At 37.7% G+C, this 23,750-nt stretch overlaps 2 protein-coding genes across 6 annotated transcripts in view; one reads left to right on the forward strand and one right to left on the reverse strand.

Moving 5' to 3' along the window:
- Positions 1-4,763: 4,763 nt before the first annotated feature.
- LOC122089322 (protein ROLLING AND ERECT LEAF 2-like) lies at positions 4,764-13,046 on the forward strand. Of its 5 annotated transcripts, none has more exons than XM_042658964.1 (6): positions 4,764-5,037; positions 6,314-7,894; positions 8,386-8,457; positions 9,354-9,565; positions 11,177-11,400; positions 11,972-13,046. In XM_042658964.1, the coding sequence occupies exons 2-6, from the start codon at positions 6,808-6,810 to the stop codon at positions 12,657-12,659; spliced, it is 2,283 nt and encodes a 760-aa protein (XP_042514898.1). In that variant the 5' UTR covers positions 4,764-5,037; positions 6,314-6,807; the 3' UTR covers positions 12,660-13,046. The 5 variants fall into 5 exon arrangements, with proteins under 5 accessions (XP_042514898.1, XP_042514901.1, XP_042514897.1 ...); XM_042658967.1 differs by having other exon boundaries at positions 6,317-7,894; XM_042658963.1 differs by having other exon boundaries at positions 4,764-4,999.
- A 764-nt stretch (positions 13,047-13,810) lies between these two features.
- The window catches only part of LOC122089323 (endoplasmic reticulum-Golgi intermediate compartment protein 3-like), an 11,916-nt gene continuing 1,976 nt past the window's right edge, over positions 13,811-23,750 (reverse strand). The window contains exons 2-13 of the mRNA XM_042658968.1: positions 23,317-23,390; positions 22,451-22,534; positions 22,268-22,348; positions 20,766-20,846; positions 16,977-17,069; positions 15,840-16,019; positions 15,632-15,699; positions 15,333-15,384; positions 15,041-15,094; positions 14,864-14,953; positions 14,582-14,648; positions 13,811-14,193 (exon numbers count right to left, since the gene is read on the reverse strand). Of these exons, the coding sequence (XP_042514902.1) occupies positions 14,120-14,193; positions 14,582-14,648; positions 14,864-14,953; positions 15,041-15,094; positions 15,333-15,384; positions 15,632-15,699; positions 15,840-16,019; positions 16,977-17,069; positions 20,766-20,846; positions 22,268-22,348; positions 22,451-22,534; positions 23,317-23,390 (998 nt within the window). The 3' untranslated portion in view covers positions 13,811-14,119. The remainder of the gene's footprint in view (positions 14,194-14,581; positions 14,649-14,863; positions 14,954-15,040; positions 15,095-15,332; positions 15,385-15,631; positions 15,700-15,839; positions 16,020-16,976; positions 17,070-20,765; positions 20,847-22,267; positions 22,349-22,450; positions 22,535-23,316; positions 23,391-23,750) is intronic.

Raw genomic sequence — 23,750 nt, forward strand, 5'->3', positions numbered from 1 at the left:
TCGCTCAAATTTCTTTCGAATAATGCTGATTAATTAACAAGTCAACTTGCGATTCAGCAAATCTAATCGATCTTAAGTGTATTAATCACTGATAAACAGATTGAAATTAGGTGAGTTTTGAAGTCTATTAAGACTAACAATAAGTTGTGCCACATAGAAGAACCTCGTTCGATAGGATAGGAAGTGGCAAAGGACCAAAGCTTGAAAAGGCTTTCAAGATAAGAGCATATTTGAGCTATGGTCCCTCTATTTTTTCCTATGGATTTGAAGAATCTTATGCTCAAATGCCCTTATATCAACTGGAATGATAGTAAGGTTTACAAATTGTACCAAAGGACATTAAATCTCATAGTGGCAGGACACTGATGGACATCAGCATCTACTTGCTGGGCCAAACTGTTACGGGAATTTTGGTTTTGGATATGATTTATTCCTTTTGCAAATGGGTTAGAATAACCAGGGCAACCACCAGATCCGTTGGACTTGATCAGTACTTAAGAGTGTGTCTTTTGGGCTCGGCCAAATTTGAGCTCCGATGAAGGATTCATCCACAAATCTAAGGTTATCATTACTCATTTCCTATATGTTGGAGGTCCGAAATGCCCTTCGCGGTTCTCAAACAAATCCAACTACATTCTATGTATTGGTAGTACAACTTGGGCTCTCTCATGCCCCAATGTCAAGCACAACGAAAACTGTGCTCCACAGGCAGTAGTATTTTGGATATATGTTTTGGAATGAGATGATGAAATCACTGAAACTACTTTACCTTTATCTTAGGCTCTATGTATTTGGATTAGGATCTTACCAAAAAAAAAATTTATTTGAATTAATATTAGATGGTGGTGAATGGTGATGGTGCTTCTATATTCTCAATGTATACTATACATAGCTCGAAATGTGTTCATTGATCTAAAAATTAAAACCTGGTCAAGTCCTTTCCTTTGCTTGGGCTGGGCTTGATACTAGATCAAATTAAGCTGAATTCATGTTGGGCTTGATTTGGGCTGGGCTGGGCTGTGCTTGTCCCACGTAGACCTCTGGTAAAAGACTGGGCTACCCTTTCATGTCACACAATCTGTCCAATGCCTAAAAGACTGGTCAAGTTTTTTTTTTTGAAATTCTGTTCTGTACACCCCATGAACTACATTTCTTTTTTCTTTTCATGAAATTTCCATGAACTTCATGTGATAGATATGATCTCCATTCAGTTGAGCTACCACCTCTTCCTCAATCACTGTTTGAACAGTCCAATCCCATATCCATTTCTCAATCGAATGGTCCTTAATAACCAATGGTTCTGATTTTTCTTTTTATTTGGTGGTCATCCAAATCTAATATCTAATTAAGTTGTTAGCAAACCCTTTAGGACAAATTAAACTCCATCCACTAGCCAGTGTGATCCCATATTGACAAAGCTTCAAAATACCTTGATAACTGTTCCAGAAGTCCTATCCAATTATTAGATCTCATGAATGCAAAAGTTTCTCTTCATTGTGGGTGAAGGAAAACTCATCTGACATTTTAAATGTAATTTGTTAAAGTTCTTGTCAATGCTCACATAAATATTTGGACCAAGTTTCCTCTCACCCACAGAGATTAAAGAACCAGTTAAGTCATGACATCTCATCCTTGGAATGTACTAGAGCAGGATAGTTTTTGATTTCGTATGCTAGGGGATGCAAGAGTTAACAATGAAACTCACCTACCCAAAAGTTGAATCAATTGGGCAACGAAAAACTTTCTCCTAAATATTTAATATAAGAAAATAAGATGTGATCTATAAATAAATCTAAGAGTTGCAAAACCAAGGGGAATCGATTTTTGAACTGATTCAATTGATCTACTAGCAACTCACCACTTTTCTAATGAGGGCATTCCTCATGTGAGGGAAGCACCTTTCCATTGTAAAGTTGATATCAAAAGAGAGGGTCTTCACCAATATAGACAAGGGCTATGGCTGTTGCCACTGAAATCACAACATCGAAACAGTGAAGGAATTCTTTAATGGTGAAACGGGCTCCATGGGGGGAAGCTCATGAATCATGATATGATCACAAAGCACTCTCCCATGTCTCACCCAAATCAAAAACTTTACCTTTTTCCTTTGATCTGCTTTCTTTTGAAGTGGAAAGGTTAAAGTTACAGATATATATATATATATATACCTACCAGACTTTATCATTAATTTATGCAAGTGAGAAAGTGAATACATTAATCAATTTTGATAAAGCCCAACATGGTGTCTATTGATCATGATTCTCAAATATTCTTTGGATATTCAATCAGATGATTTCAATTAGTAGAGATTTGAAAGTAAAGTTTAGGAGCTTTGGATCAAATTAGTAAGTGGATCATCTTCCTGAAATGAGCAAACTGATTCTGTGATCTATGTGCAAGTTGGAGTAGTTTACTAGTTAGGTTCATTTTGGTATGGTCCCCTCTCACCTCTCTTCCCTCGTTTAATATGTGAGTTCTCTTGTATATGGTTCACAATCCATCAAAATACCTTATTCTTTCTCTGGCATGTAAAGGACATGTCTAGTGCACGACACTCCCACTACTATGAGGTCTGACACTCCCACTACTATGAGGTTTAAGGAGGGTTATAATGTATGTAGTCTTACACTCCCTTCATAGATAAACTGTTTCCTTATTTGAATCAGTGACTACTAAATCACAATGGAACAACCTTAATTACCATTGCCTTGAAATCCTCTTTGGGCTTTTTCATTCAAGTTCAATATGACCTATTGGTGTGGACCTGTTTTTGACACCCTTGTATTAGACAAAGACTCATATGAAAAGAAACAAAGGATTGAAAGATGAAGGGAACTTACTTGAAAATAAGTGTTAAAGTTTCAAACTTTATCTTCTTTTGGGTGCCTGCCACAAAGAACAAAGGGAATTTGGCCTTTGGGGCCTTTGGATCTCTGAAGGCCATGGGCACACCTATATGGAATCTATGACTCATAAACAAGTGTGGGGAAACAGGGGACTAGGCAAAAGGTGGATTAGTGGGATCACATCTTTAGAACTTAAAAAAAAAAAATGATATTATTTGGGTCATTATGAGAATCATGAATGTACCAAACTGCTGGACTAGTTTTCACTATTTTTCTTATCTGTTTTATCAATGTACTGTAGTATTGAACTGCGGCTCTGACTTTATTGTGCATGCCTATGTTAGAAATGAAAGAGGATGAGTGAAACAAAGAAGGGTTTTGAGTTTTTAGTGCTTTAAATTCTCTTTGCTTCTACAATTTCAAAAGAGTTCCTTTTTTTTGTGTATTTGAGGAATCATGCAAAAATTAACTAAAGTGCCAACTGAAAAGCAAAAGGAAGAAAGGTAACACAGCAACCTCTTTGAATGTAGTTGGCCACCTTACTATTGTTTTGCTAAAGTAATAGTACTATTGTATATAAAGATAAGGCGAAGATGGGTATTGAATGGCACACCATGCCCTTTCCATGAGAGGATCAAGGTTGTATCTGATAATGTTGAAAGCAATGGCTTTTATGAGAGAGAAGGGGATGGCTATTGAAAAGACTTCATACAAAAGGGGATGGATGACTGTCTAAGTGCATGGGGCTTCCACTATTGCAAAGCTTGAGAAGACACAAATATAGGATGAAGGAAAATTCTCTTCAAAATAAAACATGAAAAGACTTTTCTAGATATGTAAACAAAAAAAATTTCTATACAAGTGCCGAGAAACATGATCACTATACAAGAATTGATGTAATTGATTATTAAAAACCTTTTGCAACCATCTGCCTACCAATGTAGTGTCACAAGTTAAATAAAAAAAAGTTTTCTATCTAAGAGTACGACCCTCCATCAATACGTGGACCAATAAAAACCCACGTAGAAGCATCAAAAGGGTAACCAACCCCTCACTCAAAAAACAAGAAAGTAATCTGGGCGCAGCTCCCATAAATCATTTTCTCATATTCAATTTTCTCAAGTTGGAGATGAGTACCAGATGGATCACCACGTGGCAGATAAAGACAGCTTGATCAGAAGGCAAAGTCGGTCTCCAGATATTCCTTCCAAGTGGAGTCCACCTCAGCAGACATGCCCTCTGCAATTTTTGATTGAGTTGAGGGGCATTTTGGTATCACGATGCATGCACTTGACACAGGGAATATCCGTCAACGGCTGGTTTAATATAATCAATACCCCAATCATGACAAATAGGAAATTATAATATGAGAAGATATCCGTTACAACACGTCACTTCGGTTGCTACGCACCGCCTTAGAATTTAATTCCAATTTTGCCCCTAATATTTACCCAGAATACCAATTCTACCCTACTGGAGACGAGCATCTAACTCCAGTAACCGGAGAAGATGGCTGATTCCCGGTTCACTGGTCTAATCGTTAGATCAACAGTTCTTGGGTCATTAATGGTTGGGTCAATTATATGTTCTCTTCCCTTCTACTTCTAGTACTTCTTTACCTTGGCCAGCTGTCAAAACAGCACTGTTTCATTGATGGATGCATCCAAGTAGATACCTATCCAACGGTGTATATGAAAATACGTGAAAGTGAAGTAACCCCTTAGATTAGAATTATAGCTTTTCTCTTGATTTCTACTAAAAAGATTCCAATCAAAGGGAAAAATCTGAGATTCTTAAATTATTGATTCCTTCACTTTAGCACTACCCTGATAATTCCTATTTTAATTTTCCACTAACGTAAACCTTATGAAGTTTCTTTCTTACATCTTACCATCTTTTAGAGAGAGAGACAGAGAGAGAGAGAGTCTACCAAGAGAGAGAGAGAGAGAGAGAGAGAGAGAGAGCTTACAGTCCACGCAGAGACGCACTCCTCTGACTCTTTCTGGTTTGCAAGTTCAATGCTTTTCTGCATGAAAAGCCCGGAAAAGGGAGGGACGATTTGTCTATGAACACAACTTAGTATATCTTTTCTATATGTTTCATGATTCAATCACATGGAAGTTGGAATCGTCTCTGAATTCCACGGTTTTATGGTACGGTGATTGCTTTAATTTCCCAAACTTCAATTCAGGTTACTACTTCTTTACATCTTTACTTCTACATGTCAGTTTCTCGAGAATTCTGCTTTTACTAATCGGGATTTGTGTTGGGTTTTATTGAGATTTTGATGGGTTCTTGAATTTTGATTCGTTGGGATGATCGGCTTTCTGGGTTTTCAACTTTTGGTAAAATCTAAAGCTTTCAGTATAGATGTTTATGCTGCAGTGCTAATTTGATCTTGTTTTAGTGAGATTTGGACTTGGTTTTTAATGGCTTCTGAATTGAATTACTTTGGTTTTAATCAGTGACTTGATTGGTTGCTCCGAATTTTGAATTACTGCCATTTTCTGGTTCTGTCTGTCGCGGTTTGATCGATTTTGGCAAGAAGACACAGGAGCGTTAGTCTTTGAGGAATTCTTAGAGATGGGTTCTTTTCTTGAACGGGTTTTGGGATGATTGAAGTTGTTTTAAGTCGGGATATTTGATAGTTGCTTTTAATTGTAAAAAATCGAGGTAAGCTTGCTTCTTTTGTTTAGATTTCCATCCGTCGTGGGTTGGTAAATCGGAATTGGGTTAGAAAATTAAGTAGAATTCGTGCGGTTAGAATTCTTGGATATTTTCTATTTTATTGTATTCTAAAACCGTGAAGAAAGCTCTGTCTTTTCTCCCTCTCTTTGCTTTGGTTGGGAGGATTTCTAGAAGTAAAGGTATAGAAATTGGGATAAGCTTTCTGGGAACTTCCTTGTTTTTACTTTCTGCAACTGTATATGCGAGGGTGCCGTTTGAGAAGAGGAACTTATTCAATGTTTCTGACTTTTTATTTCTGGGAATTAATTTTTAATCTTCATTGGAAAATCATTCCTTTCATTGTGCCTTCCTGAGATTCTTTCGATTATTCTTTGGGATCTGGTTTAAGAATTAAATATTTTTTATCATTTTTTTAAATTTTTTATTTTTTGAGTAATTTTTCTATATTTATCTTTTGGTTTATGGCATAAACTCTGTATGTTTCCAAATAAGACTAGTCATTACATTACCAAAGCTAATCAACATAATAGTGAATACTTTTCTTATTGAGATATTTTTGTCCCCTTTATCTCTCTCCCCATTTTCTGTGGTGAATTGAATTGCTGATTTCTTTTTCTTCTAATTGCTGATTTTACCATTTATTTCCAATGAATTCCATGTTTCTTAATATCTGCTTTTGATTAGTACTTTATGAAATTACTTCTCACTTTGCTTGTAAATTATTTGGCTTCATTGGTGTTTTATTGATTTCTTCATTTTTGGCTTATCACCTGCTTCAGAAGACGGAAAACATGATGAGCTCTAAGTGTGATTTAGCTGGGCATTCTGCTTAACATGGTTGTGAAAACAAGGCAGAACAGTATAACTAAAGAAGTGTTCTAAGAATTATTTGCAGTGTTGTCTGCTACTCCTGAAAATTATGTCTTATGGGGATGGAATCCTTAATGTGAATTGGAAGAGAGAAGTGGGAAATTTGGTGGCAAGTGTAACCTAAATTTCTGCCTGTCTTCCTTGATTTGGCTCAATGGAATTGGAACCTCGAATTTTCTGTTGGTGGTTTATGGGTTATCATGGAAGTTTCATCTTGAAAGAAAGATAAAGGTAGTGATCATCTTTTGTTGCTGTTGTTCAACTCAAATATAAGTGCGGCTTACCATTGTGGAAGATTTTTAGTTTCGGAGAAATTTGTGTTTGAAGTTTGGATAGAGGACTCTTGTTTCTTTCTGAATTTGTTGAGACTTCTTTGTTTTTGGGAACTAGCCTTCTCTTGGATATGGGAGCCTCGAACTCTAAAATAGAAGAAGACAAGGCATTGCAACTATGTCGTGAAAGGAAGAAGTTTGTTAGACAAGCACTTGATGGAAGATGTTCGCTAGCAGCAGCTCACGTTACATATATTCAATCACTGAAAAATACGGGGACTGCACTGCGAAAGTTTGTTGAGCCTGAAGCTTCAATAGAATCTTCCTTGTATACTTCCACCAGTGCAACACCCGAGCCACTTGCTTTAACAGAGAAGTCTCTTTCCCAGTTCTCATACTCTTCACCATCTCTGTCACAGCGTGTAGAAGCAGCAGAAACCCTTTCTCCAACTCCTTCTCCTCCACTCTCCGGCCGATTTCGTGTAAACTATATGAAAGCAGGTGGTGGTTCTTCAAGAACAGTTGAAGAGAGAGCATTCCCTGTAACTAGGACACTAAAGTCATCCTCAAGTACGCTGCAAAATCTCACACCTCGATCTGGTGAAAGGCCTGAAACATCACCCTTTCAAGATCCTCCCCTTCCACCTGAGGTACCTTGGGATTATTTTGGCCTTCCCCATTCAATAGACAATCAGTTCTCTTTTCATGATGGCAGGGGTTTGAACCATGATGGGTTGGACAGTCATGATGATATTACACACCCTAGGGAAGAAGAGGGAATGTCTGAACTGGAAGACGAAGAACAGAAATCTTCTTATAGTGGAAGAATGGAATCTGAGGAATCTGAAGATGAATTTGATGAACCTTCTACAGAAAATCTTGTTCGAAGTTTTGAAAACCGCAATAGGGTATTGGATTCTCATTCAACTAATACCTCTCCTATTCCAGAAGCTAAAATCTTGAATGGGGATAAATCCAAGTCCCCTGATTTGACACCATTAAGGACCACAGCTTCTGTGGCTCCACTTCCCATTTATGACAAAAAATTAGCAGAGATAGATGCTGGAACTGAAAATAAGCTTGCACCGAAAGACTTCCTTTCAATCATAAAAGAAGTTGAATTACTCTTCCTCAAAGCTTCGGAATCTGGAAAAGAAGTTCCCCGGATGCTTGAAGCAAATAAATTTCATTTTCGTCCTATATTCCCCGGGAAAGAAGGTGAGGCATTTTTTGCCATTTTATTCATTAATTTTGTATTCCTGAGGACTTTTTATTTTACACACACTTTGTTTGATTGAAAATTACATTATCCATGAAAATAATATAGAAGATGGTGAATGGTAGTGAGGCGTTAGTCTGAAAAATGTGGCACTTATTTTTAATCCACGTTTTACTTGATGCACTTGCTGAGTTTTGGACCATCAGCAGCTGATGATCCCCTCCTTCAAAATACCTGCCCAAGACAATAGTCCTCACAATCCCATGGCGTCATTTGTTGATCTAGTTCTGCATGTGAAAAATGTTGCCTTTGGTTCTTCAATTTGGTAGGTTTGAAACTCTGTGGGGCCCATGGTGAATGGATGATGAATAGGGAAGAATCATAGTTTTAGTGTCTGCTACCGGATATTGCTTGGGATTGTTTTCTTCATAATGCTTTTGCCTTGGGTGAAGAATATAAGTTCTAACAAGGAAATCTTATGGTGTGGCAGGGCACTCAAGGACATCCATGTTTCTGAAGGCCTGTTTTTCTTGTGGTGAAGATCCAATGCAAGTTCCTGAAGGCAAGACTATAAACCTGTTATTAGTTACTTCTGATACTCTGTTCTTTTATCCTATCATGTTTCTGTTGAAATTATGTCCATATCTTACTCCATATTTTCTGTCGGTCATGTCTGTTATTTACTTGAATATTGATTTTGTCATCATGAATGGACCAAGATCCATGCAGCAACTCTGGAATAATTATATTACTGATAAATTTATTTGTTTATGTGATAATTATGATTATATGGCATTCAGATATGTGACTATTAGTAGATCTTAATCATGGTATCAAGTATCAATACGATATGGATCAATATGGCTGATACATATCTAGATTGGCCATGTTGATACGATACAAAATTGATACATAAAATTTTTTAAGTACAGAACCAATACAGTACTGATATCAGCTGATATGGTACCGAAACAAATCGATACACTGGGGCATCGCTTCTGGAAAGAGTTCATTCTCCCAAAATTTTAATGTGACTTCTAGTTTTAATCATTGGACAATTGCCCAATTCTTACTCCTAAACCTACCTATTTAACAGCTGAATTGGAGATATCAACCCTCCATGTGGGCTACATAGGTCAAGCTTGCCTTCCCAAGTGTGCATGTGTGTGATAGATCCCCATCAAAATATTATCGTTCATTGAATTATTCTCTTAATGTATACTCAATTACATACTTATAAGACCGTATCATATATAGAAATATATATGTTGTATAAGTCTTGGCAGACCTTGCCTACTATCCCGGACAGATGCTTATGTAAAAATATCCTAGTGTCAAAGAAGCATAAGTTACTTAATCTATGTAAACTATCTTCATCATTGAAATTGAAAATTTAGCGTGTTTGACCTTTTCTTAAGGTTTTGGGTGCTTACTTAATCTTTGTTTATATCTACATAGAGCCTGCTGTGACAACAGTAAAGTACTTAACATGGCATAGGACGACATCCCATTCCTCGTCATCCAGGAATCTTCTTGGATCAGCTTCGAAAGACCACATTGAGGACGAAAGCAATAATCTGTTCAGTAATTCTTGCATGAATTCAGGCAGTCATGCCTCCACCTTAGATAGGCTATATGCATGGGAGAGGAAGCTTTATGATGAAGTCAAGGTAAAAACTTTGTTTGATCCTGGTGATGATAATTGTCATTGTTGTGTTTTCTTACTTTGGTAAATTAAATAGCATAATCCAATAAACTTGCCTGGATGACTATGTCTGCCAGTTAATTTGACGTCCAATTCATTTTTGAGTATGGCTATTGGTAAATATATCTTCTAGTTCTCTGGAAACTGCCCTTTGAGCCCCCAGAACCAAATGATGCATCAAGGTGAATGAACCTGGTGAAGGCTGCATTTATCAGCAAGTTTTGGAACATGAAGTATGGAGTATGAACCCGTTTGGGTTTCAGATACAGACTTTCAGTTGGAGTTATTCGAGTTTCTGACATGACATGACCTACACTTAGATGATTAAGCAAACATCAGTCACGAAACTAGATTTGGTTATTTTTCTGAAATCTAATCATATTTTCCCTGAGGTAGAGGGATCATCTGTTGTTGCTACATCACAGATTATTTGATAACTTTGAACCAGGTATGTAAACATTAGTTCACTACATATGCATGTGTCAGAACTCCCTCACTATTAACCAACACCCTCAGTTTCTCAGTTTTTTATATTTTTCAAAAACTTCAGGAAAAATATTGGCTTTGACACATACTCCATAGACCACTATGTCTTAGGGGGCTGCAACTTTTCATTTTGATTTTATAGGTTTTGAGAATATTTTGGGGTTTTCAGGTGGTGCAAGCCCATTTTCACAACACTGGGCTACAGATTATGGGCTTGGATATAAACCTACCCACTTCGGGTATATCAGGAAATTTCAGTTTAGTCAATAGTCCCGATTGTAATTTACAATTCAGTTGACGCCAAATAAGGGAATACCACACAAATCTATTGTCCAGACATTTATTTGGACATGACTGACCCACAGTCAGACATGGAAATTATTTATAAATTGACTGTCACTCCTGCTTGATGCCAAATAAGGGAATACTACAAAAATTTGTTGTCCAGACATCTATTTGGACATAATGACCTACTGTCGCTCTTGCTTAGACTTCTTTTGGTTTATTGGTCCTCCAGTAGCTTCTTCTTTCAAGTTGCTGTATATGAAGTTGATGATACAACTCCATTATATGTGGCAAATATAGTTCATATTGGCTAGAATAATATATAAAAACATATCTTCTTTTGTTTCATCAGCGTCTGTTTCAGCTTAAGCTTCTGTTGATGCTGTTCCTTTTAAACTGCTTCTTCTGATGCTGATTTTCAGGTGGAAACTTCTGCGGATGATTCTTCCCCTGTTGTTATGGCTAAAGAATATATAAATACATCTGACTAGGTTGATGTAATAAAACTGCCTAACTAATGTAACAAAACAAGATGAGAAAACCTATTACCCAAACAAAAGAAAAAAAAAAAGGGGTTCATGTGTCTTGAGTCAAGACATCAGATATTTTAAAGGTGTAACATCTTTGTTTCATGATTGGAACCAGATAACACATGTCAAACTACTTTAAAACTGTTATATTCTACAGTCTACTACAGTAATTCTTTTCAAACTACCACTAGTGAGATTCACCATGTTGCCGATTTATGTAGATGTTAAAACAGTTTTTCCTATTCTGTTGACTAAAGGTTATAACATTTTTTCAGGCTAGTGGGATGATCAGAGGAGAGTATGACAACAAGTGTAAACTACTTAGACAACTGGAGTCAAATGGAGAACACTCTTTCAGGATTGATAAAACTCGTGCGGTTGTCAAGGATCTGCACTCAAGAATTAGAGTTGCAATTCACAGGATTGACTCGATATCAAAGAGAATTGAGGAATTAAGGGACAAAGAGCTCCAACCACAACTCGAGGAATTGATTGAAGGGTATGATTTGTTAGTGCATTTATCTATCCCTTGCATTGACACCATCATTAGAAGTAGATAATGTGGACATGATAATGTTTATACACCTTAGATTACTTTATTTGCCTATGTTGTTTGTGGGGATATTTCATCTTATGATATACTTCTTAAATCATCACTTTACAAAGTTAGATATGTGTAATTGAATATGGAAAATTGAGTCCTTTTTCTGGTCAATATGGTATTTCCATCTTGTTGACAATTTGCATATCAAATAAATGGATGTTGAATCCGATATTGACAATTACCTAATCATTGGCCCTCTTTGACAAGAATTCAAGTCAAGAAGAAAGTTCTGCCTTGAATTTATGTCTTTGTACTTAGCATCCCCAAGTTCTTTCTCCCAACTCTCTCAACATAGGCGTACCCATCACAACTATGTGATTAACAAGTAACACAGACAGACAAGATACATTTGAATACCTTCTCATCAATGCACTCAAAACACATCTGTTAACAAAATTCTTCAATTGCCTTTTTAAATGCTTTGACCAGTTGGTAAATGTGTTTCCTTTGTTCATGCTAAATGCAGGTTAAGTCGAATGTGGGAAATGATGTCTGATTACCACAAACGTCAGTATAATATCATCCGTATAGCATGTAACAATGGGAGTGTCAAATGGTCCTTGCATTCGGAATCACATCAACATGCTACCTCTTATCTGGAATATGAATTGAACTCTCTATCTTCAAGCTTCACAAAGTGGATCAATGCACAGAAAGCGTATATGCGGGCTATAGATGGATGGCTCCACAAATGCGTATTTATTCAACAGAAAACTTCAAGGAGAAAAAAAAGATTACCTGATCCATCCTTGAGGGACCTAGGCCCTCCCATATATCTAACCTGTGGTCTATGGTTGGAAAAACTTGAAGGCCTACCAACGAAAGATGTATCAGATTCTATAAAAGCATTAGCAGCAGAGACCACGTCCTTCTTGCCTCGTCAAGAGAAAAACCAAGGGAAGAGTTCAAATCGATCATTCATGTCAGCCTTGAAGGCCGTTGGCAATGACGAAGCAACAGGCAATGCCCTGAGAGAGGAACCACCACAGGACCTGGATTCAGGTTTTGATCGTTTCCAATCAAGCTTGGTGGGTGTTCTTGATCAGTTCAACTGCTTTGCTGAGTCATCAGTTAACATGTATATAGAGCTTCAAGAGGCCATTCGACAAGCTAAAAATGGAAATGAACAAGACACACGGATGTCATATTCATGAGATCGTTGATTGTTTTGATGCAGCAAAAGGAAGCAAACAAATACAGGGAAGGAATTAGGAAAAGATGGGGAGCTAGAGTATTGAGTTGAAGCAGTTTTTATGCTGATGAGTTGAATTGTCAACCTATGAAGTGTTCTGGATGGGGAATTTTTATTTGGATTTCACATTTTGTAAATTGGAGGAATAAATGATTAGTGGGTTGAGGTCCTGAGGATTCATATTACAAAGTTGAAAATAAATACAAAAGAAAAAGTAGTGAGTGCATCTGTAGATAGGAGACACCCAGAAGTTATAAAGAGGGGCCGACTTGTATGTTCACTTGTTGACTGTTGATAAGGAAGACTTATGGAAATGAGATTTGAGAACAGGAATCAGGTTGACAATCCACACACTGCCACCCATTCTCTAATAATATTTGTGTCTATATGATATGTTGTATCAGTTTATCCCTTCATTGTCGCATTTGTGCTTTGTTAGAATTAGTTGGTTCATAACACTGCCTTTGGATGCTTGAAAATAAAATGGCTTAGTATCCTCCCATGGTATTACTTTACTATTAATGGATTAAAAACACGTCTTTGCCTCATCATCGCTCGAGTCGGCTGCTTGTGGGTTTAAGCCGACATGCCTTAGTATTTCCTGTTGGTTCTGTAGAAACACTGGTTGCGATATGACGGCTTCGGCCTGAGGTTATGATCACTATCATGGACCATCTTTTTTTTGAAAAAAAAAAAAAAAAAGAAAGAATTAAAAATAATAAGACCTATGAATTATAGGTCCCGATGCCCATCCCAAGACACCTAGACCAAAAGATTTATTCCTTCACCATGGATGAAGGGAAACTACCTTCAAAAACTTAAGGCACAAACGGCGAAGAAAAACTGCTTCCAAAAACCTAAATAACATTTGTGCCTTCTTGGTACAGGACAGTGGCATCGGGATGAGCCTTCATGCTTAATTGCACAGATTTAAAAATTTGAATATATTGATTCTGAATCCACCGATCCATATCTGATATCTAGTGTTAGGGCAGTTATGGCTGATTCCAACCATTCGGAGAGGAATCCGCTAGACTCAATACAGATCCCGATTCCTGTTTTTAAAACCTTGGCTTAATGGAGTTACTACTGCAATGGTAGGGTAAGTGAGTCTTGAATTAAATTCAACTCATTGATGGATAGAAATTTTAAACTATGAAATCTATTTCATCTGTCTTATATAAATACAATATGACACCAGAGAAAAGGAGGGACTAACAAATAACATAGAAACATTGAAATGACTTCCCAGTTTGAAGAAGGGGGTCCATCCTACCAACCCCATTCAATCCACCCAGCAATCAGCTGAAGCTTCTCTCTATCTGAACTGGACCTCTTAGGTCCCAAGAATTCTATCTGAAGAGCAAAAAAACCTATAATTGGTCCAACTTTCTTGAAATTCTATCACCTTTACTTTCCAATCTACTTCTTCTTCTTCATCGCACGTTGACCATGATAGATGAAAGCATCAACAATTCCAGAAACTGTAAAAACACCTGATATCCCACAAAACAGAAGGAAAATCTAGATTTCATTAGGCTAATGGACGTGATTTGGCACACAAAGATTAACATGCTAGGCAGTGAAAGGAAACAAAAGAAATGGGGTTGGGGTCTATGGTATATCTAAGACATTGAACTACAAGCAAGGAGGTCCAACTAACTTTCCCTTTCATTTCTGATTTGATGAAATGTGCCCTAAGGATCCTTTAGGATATAGGTCCTGACCAACAAGCAGTACTATAAGTAAACTGCAGCAGGGAAATGCATCTAGTAGAGCTAGTATGCCTGTATATAATGTGATGTCTACAAGCTAAAAATTAAACCAATATTTCTTAATGCTTCTCCCGATTAGGCAAGAGCAGTGGACTATTTTAAGTGTTACCTCCAACAATGGCACAGATATTAGTTAGGAACTGCAAGAGTGATTCCTTTTCTTCAGTGAAGGTCACCTGCAATATTTAATTAAAAGACTTATCAATGACTTATAGAGGGTATGAATGAAAGAACTGTCAAAAATCCTACATATTAACCAAACTCAAAGACTGCACAGGCAGTTCGAAAAAGGAAAATAAAGAAAGAAAAACCTGCAGAGGCATAAATTTGTGAAAACGATGAGCATCTTAACAACCAAGCAAGCAAGCATATAGAATTCGAATCCATTCACCTTTATTGGGTTGAAGTCATAAAAAAAGAAAACTCCAGGAAGGGACTGAGGATAACCATCTGCACTTCTGAAATGCTCAGTCACAGAGAACTGCATGAAGAATGCCTCGGAATTTAATATAGAATCCACTAAAGAGAACAGAAACGGGGTTGACGAGTCAAACCACTTTTTTGTTACCTGGTTTGAATTGATTCTGCGCCCTCTTCTGTTGGTATATATTGTTGGAACAATCTGAACAAATTAAGGCCATTCGTGAACTATAGAATAAAGCAATCCAGACTAAGGATGCACATGCATACCAAGAAACGTGAAGTTTCCTTTGCTTAAAAAGGATTTTTCTTTCACATGATAATGATACTTTACATACTGACATGATTTTCAGGTTGGATGCCATTTGTCATCTTTTACAGGGACTAAATGGCTAACCTATTGGATACAAAAAGAAAAGAGCACAGGGAAAAATGTGCACCTTAATGAAATATTGGTACATCCCAGATGAAGTTGGCTGTGTCCATGACACGCTGCGATTTCTCAGCAAGACAAAGGCAGATTAGAACCTCTTATTCATTTTTAAAAATGAACGAATTTCACATAATAAGGTAAGTATTGAAGGGGGATTCCCCTTGGAGAAAGTATAATACGATTATGATCACGTAAAATTCTGCACTGGATCAGAATTGATATAACCTTACCAATCAAATTAAAATACAACTTAATCCTAATCACTTAGATACACTTAGATAACTAAACAAGTAAGATGATTCTTACCCATCAAGGGGATTGACAATACCAGGAATCTCTTCACCAAAAGAGAGATGATTTATTTTGTGGCTAATCTGGTTTCACAGAAACAAGAAATGTTAACTTGTAATATAATAAAAAAAACACACAAATTAATATAGAAGCACCCATGTACTTTAACAAACTTTAAAGAAGGATCACAGAGAAATTCCCCCAGTTCAGGTCAGCTCCTCACATTGTAATTTTCTGCTTGAACTGCCAGTAAATCAAGCACGTGAATGTTCGATAGGTGAAAGCTTTTCCCAGGAGCGAAATGGAAATTTCCAGCCACTTTATTAACTTCCACAAATCCATGGATGTTGCATCCTTCACCTTCTTCCTCCTTAATTTTTTGAACGAACCCCTCTCGCTTGCACTGAAAAAGAAATTACACAAATTATCCTCAACATCTAGTCCAGGCAAACAAAGGAAGTTGATAATACAATCATACAATGTTTGTTAATGGATGAGAATATACTACTGTTTTCAAGTTTCCATAGCCACTTCTGTAAATAATAAACCAGAAAGCATGATTTAATCTCATCACATTTGTAAAGTTGCATCAACCAGACACATGTTTAAATGAAAACACATTGTTTTAAGCCACGAGACAACCAGCAAAACATAGATAATAGGACTATGGAGTTCAAATAGTTTTCATATTAATTCATCTCATAAAGTCACATGATTAAATAGAAACGAAAACTAATCAATAAAGTGAAACCCAGGGCAATCATTGTGGCAAGCCCAATCACACAATTGATAAATTTTGGGCAAAGCATGGTACATCTGAGTGGGCACAGCAGTGGACAATTTTGCAGTGACTAATAGGTGTTCTGACACAGTGTCCTTTAACTACGCTAACACTACCTCTACATCTGGTATTAGCCCATCAGGCTCTGATTCCCAAGATGATTAATCAGTTAATTAAGCATGAAGCATCTTCAGCACCTTGACGCTTCCACTTCTTCATCAACTGTCACCCTCACCCACACGGGTATGACTGCACTTCCTCTCATACCAGTTGGATTATAGACTCTGGTGCATCCCTTGCGCTCTTCTAATTTTGAGCCTATTATTCACTCACGGATTCTTCTTCTCCTTTCTACTCTTCTCTTCCTTCTTCTTCTCCCTTTGTTTCTCTAAGCTGTAGTTGCTGCTTAGTCTTGTTCTAACATTGTCACAACTTACAACTATATCCAAAAATGGAGCAGCCACATCTCGGGGTTTTAGGATTCCCACAAAACTCAGCATGAGTGAGAAACAAAATGAAAAAGATGGGAATGAAAAGCAAACAAATGAAAAAACAGTCAAATAGAATATCTCCATTTACCTGATCAATCAAGTCAGTGTTTGTTAGTGCCCATCCTTTTTTCCTGTAAGCTTCTCGAACTTCTTCACATGAATTACAGCAGTCATCATCAGCCTGCAACAAGATGAGGCGAAAGAAACATGGGAAAATGAACAAAAGAGATACTAAGAAATTACCATTAGACTACCACAAAAAGGAAGGGGGGGAAGAAAGGAAAAGAAACATGTTATCTTATGACTTGGTACGATCGCACGGATGTTTACTGGACACAGTATTGACACCAAATACAAAAGCAGTAATTAGAAGTTTCAGCACCTGCAATCTAGGTTTTCACAGGTAAACCAATAAACTGAACAAAACAGCTTCCACAAGGACCACAATATCATAAATCATATGACAACAAAGAATTATTACATTATTAGGAATCACAAAATAAACAGATCAACGATTTGTCTTCTGCTGTGACATGGGTATCATGGTTCTAAAAAATGGAATGGACCAGTCAATATCGGCCAGATCGGAATGGTATCGGCCTTGACCGAACCCTGATCCTGACCTTTCCGATCCCGTTCCACATGTATGGTTCAAGGGTAAAATCATAATAAAAACAGATTTAAAAAAAGGGGGGTAGATCTGTCTGATACAGTCTGATCAAGGCCATTCCGGAACGGTATTGAAATGGTATCAACCTTGCCCATTCCCGAGTTTTAGAACCTCAATGGGCATTGATTGGGTAGGGGCGTAGGGCAGTTGAGGAGAACAAAACTACAACGATTTCTCAATAATTTTTTCTTTTGGTCTTTTTTCTCCCCTTCCTCCCCTGGATCTCTTACCCCTCCCTTTTTCTCCTTTCGGAGGTAGGCTTAAGGGGCACAAGCTAAAGAGATTCAATTCGAAACTGTTATATGTCCAAGGTCCAATATTGAAATCATTTGAAAGGATTTCCCTGACTTTGTCCATGTTAACAAACAATTCGAAGTAGCCAATAATAACAATAAAAAACTGGTCATGCATAGCTCAATAGCTTTCTTCTTTGATGCTAGAAACTGCCTCATGATAGATGCATTTTCCTTTGGACTGACAACTAAAACTCAGGCCCTAATAATTTCAAAAGGGAGGCATCTAGTTTTGATCTATTCTAGGTCTTAGGATTGCAAAAAACCTACATGTTACCTACATCTTGACTGGGTCTCCTTTAAGGAGCCAATAAAAAACAAGAACAAGTGCTTTTGAAGCATTTTGAGAAGCAATCACCTTTTTATCTTGTAATGAACTTTTTCCCCTTCTTTGTAGGGGAGGGGGTTCTATCCCAATGAACACAGTTACCAATTTACTTATTCTGTTTCCATCCAAACTTGAGGTAGAGCTAATGAACATGTGAATCTGAATACAACACCCCATGGAATGGCAATAACAGTTGATTCAACACCACTTGGTGGTTCAGATTGTATTATGCATGGCAGCCAATAAAGGAAGAAAGAGCTGCCCAGGTGGGACAGTAAGGAAGCAGGCCATAGTTACAGTTTCAGAATTTGGCCAGGAAGGAATGAACAAGTCCTTTACAATTTTCAATGCTACACCACCCTCTCCCTCATGCCATGAATCAACCCGCCTTCTCCCCACCCCCCCCCCCCCACAAAAAAAAAAAAAAAAAAAAAAAAGAAGAGAGCAGTTGGGAATGGTGATTGAAGCATGGTGTCTCAGCTCAGGTGTCACCAGTATCAACTTGCCTGTTAACCATCGCCACAAAGTTCACTATTATCATGCCATTTGTCTTGTTCATCCCTGCTTTACACTATGATGGGATGATTCTGTTTTCTAAACTCCACATTCCAAGTTTCCAACATGAAGAGATTTCAATTTAGTAAAATGTACTAATGTTGCTGAATTATTCAGCTGTGTGTGGACAATTATCATTGAAAGTGTCAAATGTTTCAATTTCATGCCAGGAAGAATCTTAAACCCTTCAACGGTTCAACTTATATAAGCTCTTCCAAAAGAAAGAACCCCAAAACAGTTGCACTTTAAATTTTCCCATTCCCCATTTCGACACTTTGACTTCTGCTAGAGAAGTAATACCATTGCAACTTTCTTTCATAAACTGCTTCCAAAACTGAAAGGAGTGTACCTCAAAGCTATTTTTCTCGTAGCCGAGGACTTCAATTAACTCGTCTTTCCCACTTCTTATTTGGCAGTTGTTCGGAATATACTTCAGTGAATCTTGAAATTCTTACAGACTACATTTTGGCCTCGATCTATCAGCATCCTGAACTTCCACCATCCTTCTCCAGAATGACTAACACGGTTGTTCCATCTTGGAAGTAATTACCACTTCATCATACTGGCCCTGATAAATTGGCTACCATGAATGTCCATAATCTCATGATTGATAGGTATATTGTGCTAGCCATCATACTCCCTATCAAATAGCTATGGAGAATTGCTCGTCTCATAATCAGGGCTACAATTACTATTTCTAGGAATATTTCATTCCAATTGAGACTTGGATCTACCAATTATCTTACAGATGCATTTCCCAAGAGAGCTATAGTGAGGGCAGTAGGGCACACTGGAGTCTATGATTGAGTTGTATCCCAATACAAATAGATGCAAGGGCAGCATGGGGCCCAAGGAATGAAGGCTTGACCGCCATCACATCCTAGGGATTCGAAATACAGCCCCAAACACTAAAAAGGGTAAGGCAGAGTCTGAATGACCCCTCTGTAAATGTCAAATGAAATTGTAACCTTGTTTCCACTGACCCTTGTCTAATATGGCCACCCTAATTAGGACAAGGGGCATAAAAAAATTTTAGTTTTGCATTTCAAATCACAACCAACAGGGTCATTGTGTCAATCTCAAGGTCAAAATGGTAGAATTTATCACATTCGGGAAAGCATGTGGGAATCTGTAGACATTCTCTTCCTTCAGAGCACCCAGCTTGCTTGGGTCTTCTTCTTCCCTTGTTCAACTGGGAATCTGGGATAAATAATTAGTTTTTGCAGTGGGTGATGGAAACTTGAAGACGATGGTACATGGAGCTGAATGGGAGGGCAAGGGATCGTTGTAAGGTCCGCATAAGAAAATCATATGAACAGAGAAGGGTTCTCAATTGCTGGATTTCGGCAAAATAAAGAGGGTTTTTCTGTCCACAGAGGTAGCGTGTAGAAACCATACACTGAAGCTCATAGTTCATTCTGGAATGTGATTGGAGATCGCACACATATACTATTTGCTGCTACACTGATTCAAAACTTGAACCAACACTTGTGAAGGTGAATCTCCATGCATAGTGATTCAAAGCTTCCCTTTATCAGCTAGATTGTAATTATTCTTGCTCCAAAACAAAAAAGCCAATTTGCAGCAAGTTTGATAAGAATGACCCCTTAAGACAGTTAGGTTAACACAACAAACAAGCAATGAACAGCCCCTCATTTGATTTGACGATTCTGCCATAATAACATGTGCTGGAGCCATCTTTTCAAAGACGCACATGCTTTTCACTATTGATAGGAAATCACCACTACACCTAAATCATATAGTAGAATATCAATCAATCTAGAGCAGACTTTCTCTTGTTACACCCAATCCAAGTAACAAAAACACTTAGCCATTGTTCAGCAATTGCAGGCTACCAAGTTACAGAATAGAAGGACAAATTAATGTGAATCATAAACACTGTTTATTGTCTAAAGATAAGACACCTGGGCTGATAGAAAGCTTTAGATCACGGATAATCGAATGTACAAAATTTCCCTGACACTAAGAAAAAGCATATTTGATTAAAGGTAAGTCTAAGTGAGAATATACCACTTCTGCTCCAAAACAAGAACCACAGTAGGTCTCATTGTGATCCAGCCTTCCACCATGCCTTTGTAAAGGTCTTTCAATCTGGAAGCAACAAAAAGAGGATCTAAGAGGTAAAGATTCAAATAAAAAACGTGCTTTCTGTCCAAAACATGAAACATCATGGATATTTTGCAAGATTGTACCAAAGTAAATCCATTAGGATAAACATGTAGACTAAATAAGCAATGAGCTTCAAGTTTTATCTTGTCTTGGCATTTCTCGACTCAACCCCCATCTACAAACCTTTTGGGTTTGTGACTTGTGAAACAGCCGAGTACACAAGAAGGTAAGTGGAAACTTAATATGGCTGGTTCTTGGCTTCTCAATTAACTTTGCACTCCTTTATTATACAACCTCTCCTTTGGGTTCATCAAAAGTGTTTGGTAGATTAGTTTTTTAAATCGTTAAGCTTTACTTTATCACCTAATTCACCCCCCCAACCCTCTTGGGTTGTCCAATCCAGCAAGATCTCCTATTCACAAAGAAATATAACATGATAATGGGAACCTAGACAAAGGCAAGTTTAGCTGGTGTTGTAACAGGAGATTTACTTGTGTGTTTACCATTAGTTACTTGAAGAAGCAAGTAGCAGTCAGTAGGTGCAAATCAAGTGTGAAAGCAGACTTCCAATCTATCGCACATGGATGATGCAGAAATTGACATACCATAGGTGCTTAACTTACTACAGGGGCTTGACTGTTTAGTACACACTCCAATATGCCTCTATTATTACAATAAGGCAGCACTAAGCATATAAATCAGTTCAGCATGTCAGAAATAAACATGTTGAGGGGGGTAGACATTTCATCAGAGAGATTTGGTTGATCTGTGCAACTTATGTAACTACTACAACAGGTTGTAAACCATTTTGACAAAAGCATTAAGTGACGCATAACATGAAGAGATCAAAATTGCACTTGGGTCCAAAAGGAGGGGCAAAGCCCCGCCTCCATCACACAGAGTAAGTAAAAAAACGTTAAAAGTAGTGGTATTTCATTTGCGTCATTTCCAGGTCCCACTTATCCTACACCTCTCAAGTCATTTCACAAAGTCGGACTGGAGTCAAGCTCAACAGGGTGACACGAAGAGATCAAAATTAAGCTGGCTATAAAAGATATCTCTGCATCAGCTTGAGCCTTGAGGAAAGAATTGGCTTGTCTAATGGGCACATTATGTAGGGCCTCATTTGGGTCACAGCAAAACATGCAACCACGATCATCTCCATTCTGTTTTCCTCTTCCCCCTCTTTTTTTGTTAGTTTACTTATCTGATTTTATTCAAACCAAGCTTATAATTAAATACTTTTGAGTCATCAAAAAGGAGTACATCCAATAGCATTAGAGATGAACAAAAGCAAACTGGCAAGAGACAAAACAGTTGTTACCCACCTGCCCACAAGCAAAATCAGCCTACTTATAAATTAACTTTAGCATTAATAATCAAAACCAAGAAGAGGTACAGACCTTCGGCGCACCAATTCCATCTGATCTTGACTCAATCACATTGCCAACGTGGTCAATTCTCTTTTTGATGATATCATGTTTCTGCAATAACACATGTTACATACAGATATATTCTTGGAATGGAAGTAGAAAGGAACGCCAAAAGCAAAAAATGAGACATGACAAAGAGCCAGCTTAACATACTATATCATAATGCTGCTCCCCACTGATATCCATGGCATCAACACTGAGAAGGGAACATGCAAGGGCTGGAAAAGTCACATCAAACTGCAGAAGCACAGAAAATAAATTTCCCAATCATAAGCTCCTCACTAGGGAAACACAAGAAACACTTTTGGCATTGAATAAAACAACATTTTGAAGAAGATTCAGAAAATACATGTCTCTCCAACAACATAATAATCTAAACAAGTAAACAGGGAAGATAAAGCCTCCACTACCTTTTAGTCAGTGAAAATATAGAAAAAGAAACAATATCTGGGCATCAATTACTACCAAAGGGTTGTAGAAATTGTGGATGTGGCCCCAACAAATGGTCACACGGAAGCCAAGATAAACCAAAAAACGAGACATGACAAAGAGCCGGCTTAAAAATGGGCTGAGGTTTAAAAATGGGCTGAGGTTGAAAATCCATGGACAAAGACATGTTATGTATGCAACCCATAGTTTTCAAGGCGTCACCAGGCACCCAGACTGCCATTGCTCGCAGGACGCCTTGGTCGCCTAGCTGGTGTCGCCTTGGTTCCTCCCTCCCCCCCCCCCCCCCTCCCCCTCCACTGCACCAAACACATGGCTGTGTTATGAAGGTATTATTGGTAGTGGCTCTGATAACATATTGAGTGTCCAACCCAAAAGGTTAATTCAAAATAGTATCAAAGCCACCACTAACAATACCTTGATTTAGTGAAGCTTCCTAAAACCTTAGAATTCGAAATGAGACATATTATCAGCAAGCCACCATTTGTAGAAATGAAATAAGGAACAAATAGTGAATCTATGCAACAAATTAGTCAGATGGAGTTCTAAGAAATAGAAGCATATTGACTAACATTAACACGAAGAGTTTCTCCTCTTGAAGTATCTACAGTCAGCTTAGTCTCTGTGACAGTGTGAAGATAGATTCCTGCACAGCAAAGACATCAACATCACAAATGCAGCAAAAACTGTAGATTCTGCAAATCTTTCAATTTCAAATCATTTAATGAGGGAAAAAAATCCTAAATTTCTGCAAACCATAACCTTATTGGTCCATATCGAACCATACTGATTAGATACAGTTCTGTACCTAATTATTTGTATGTACCAGTTATGTGTTGTATCTCCATGGCCGATCTTAATATGTACCGATACTGTCAATACATATCAAGACTTGACACCTTGCCACATTTTTTCTTTTTCTTTTCCTTTTGGACAATGGATAATATCTCTTACTGAGAACAATTAATTTTACAAGACCAGAGAGATGAATCCCCCACCCCCCCCC

This window comes from Macadamia integrifolia, chromosome 9 (genome assembly GCF_013358625.1).
Source record: "Macadamia integrifolia cultivar HAES 741 chromosome 9, SCU_Mint_v3, whole genome shotgun sequence".
NCBI classification, from domain to species: Eukaryota; Viridiplantae; Streptophyta; class Magnoliopsida; order Proteales; family Proteaceae; genus Macadamia; species Macadamia integrifolia.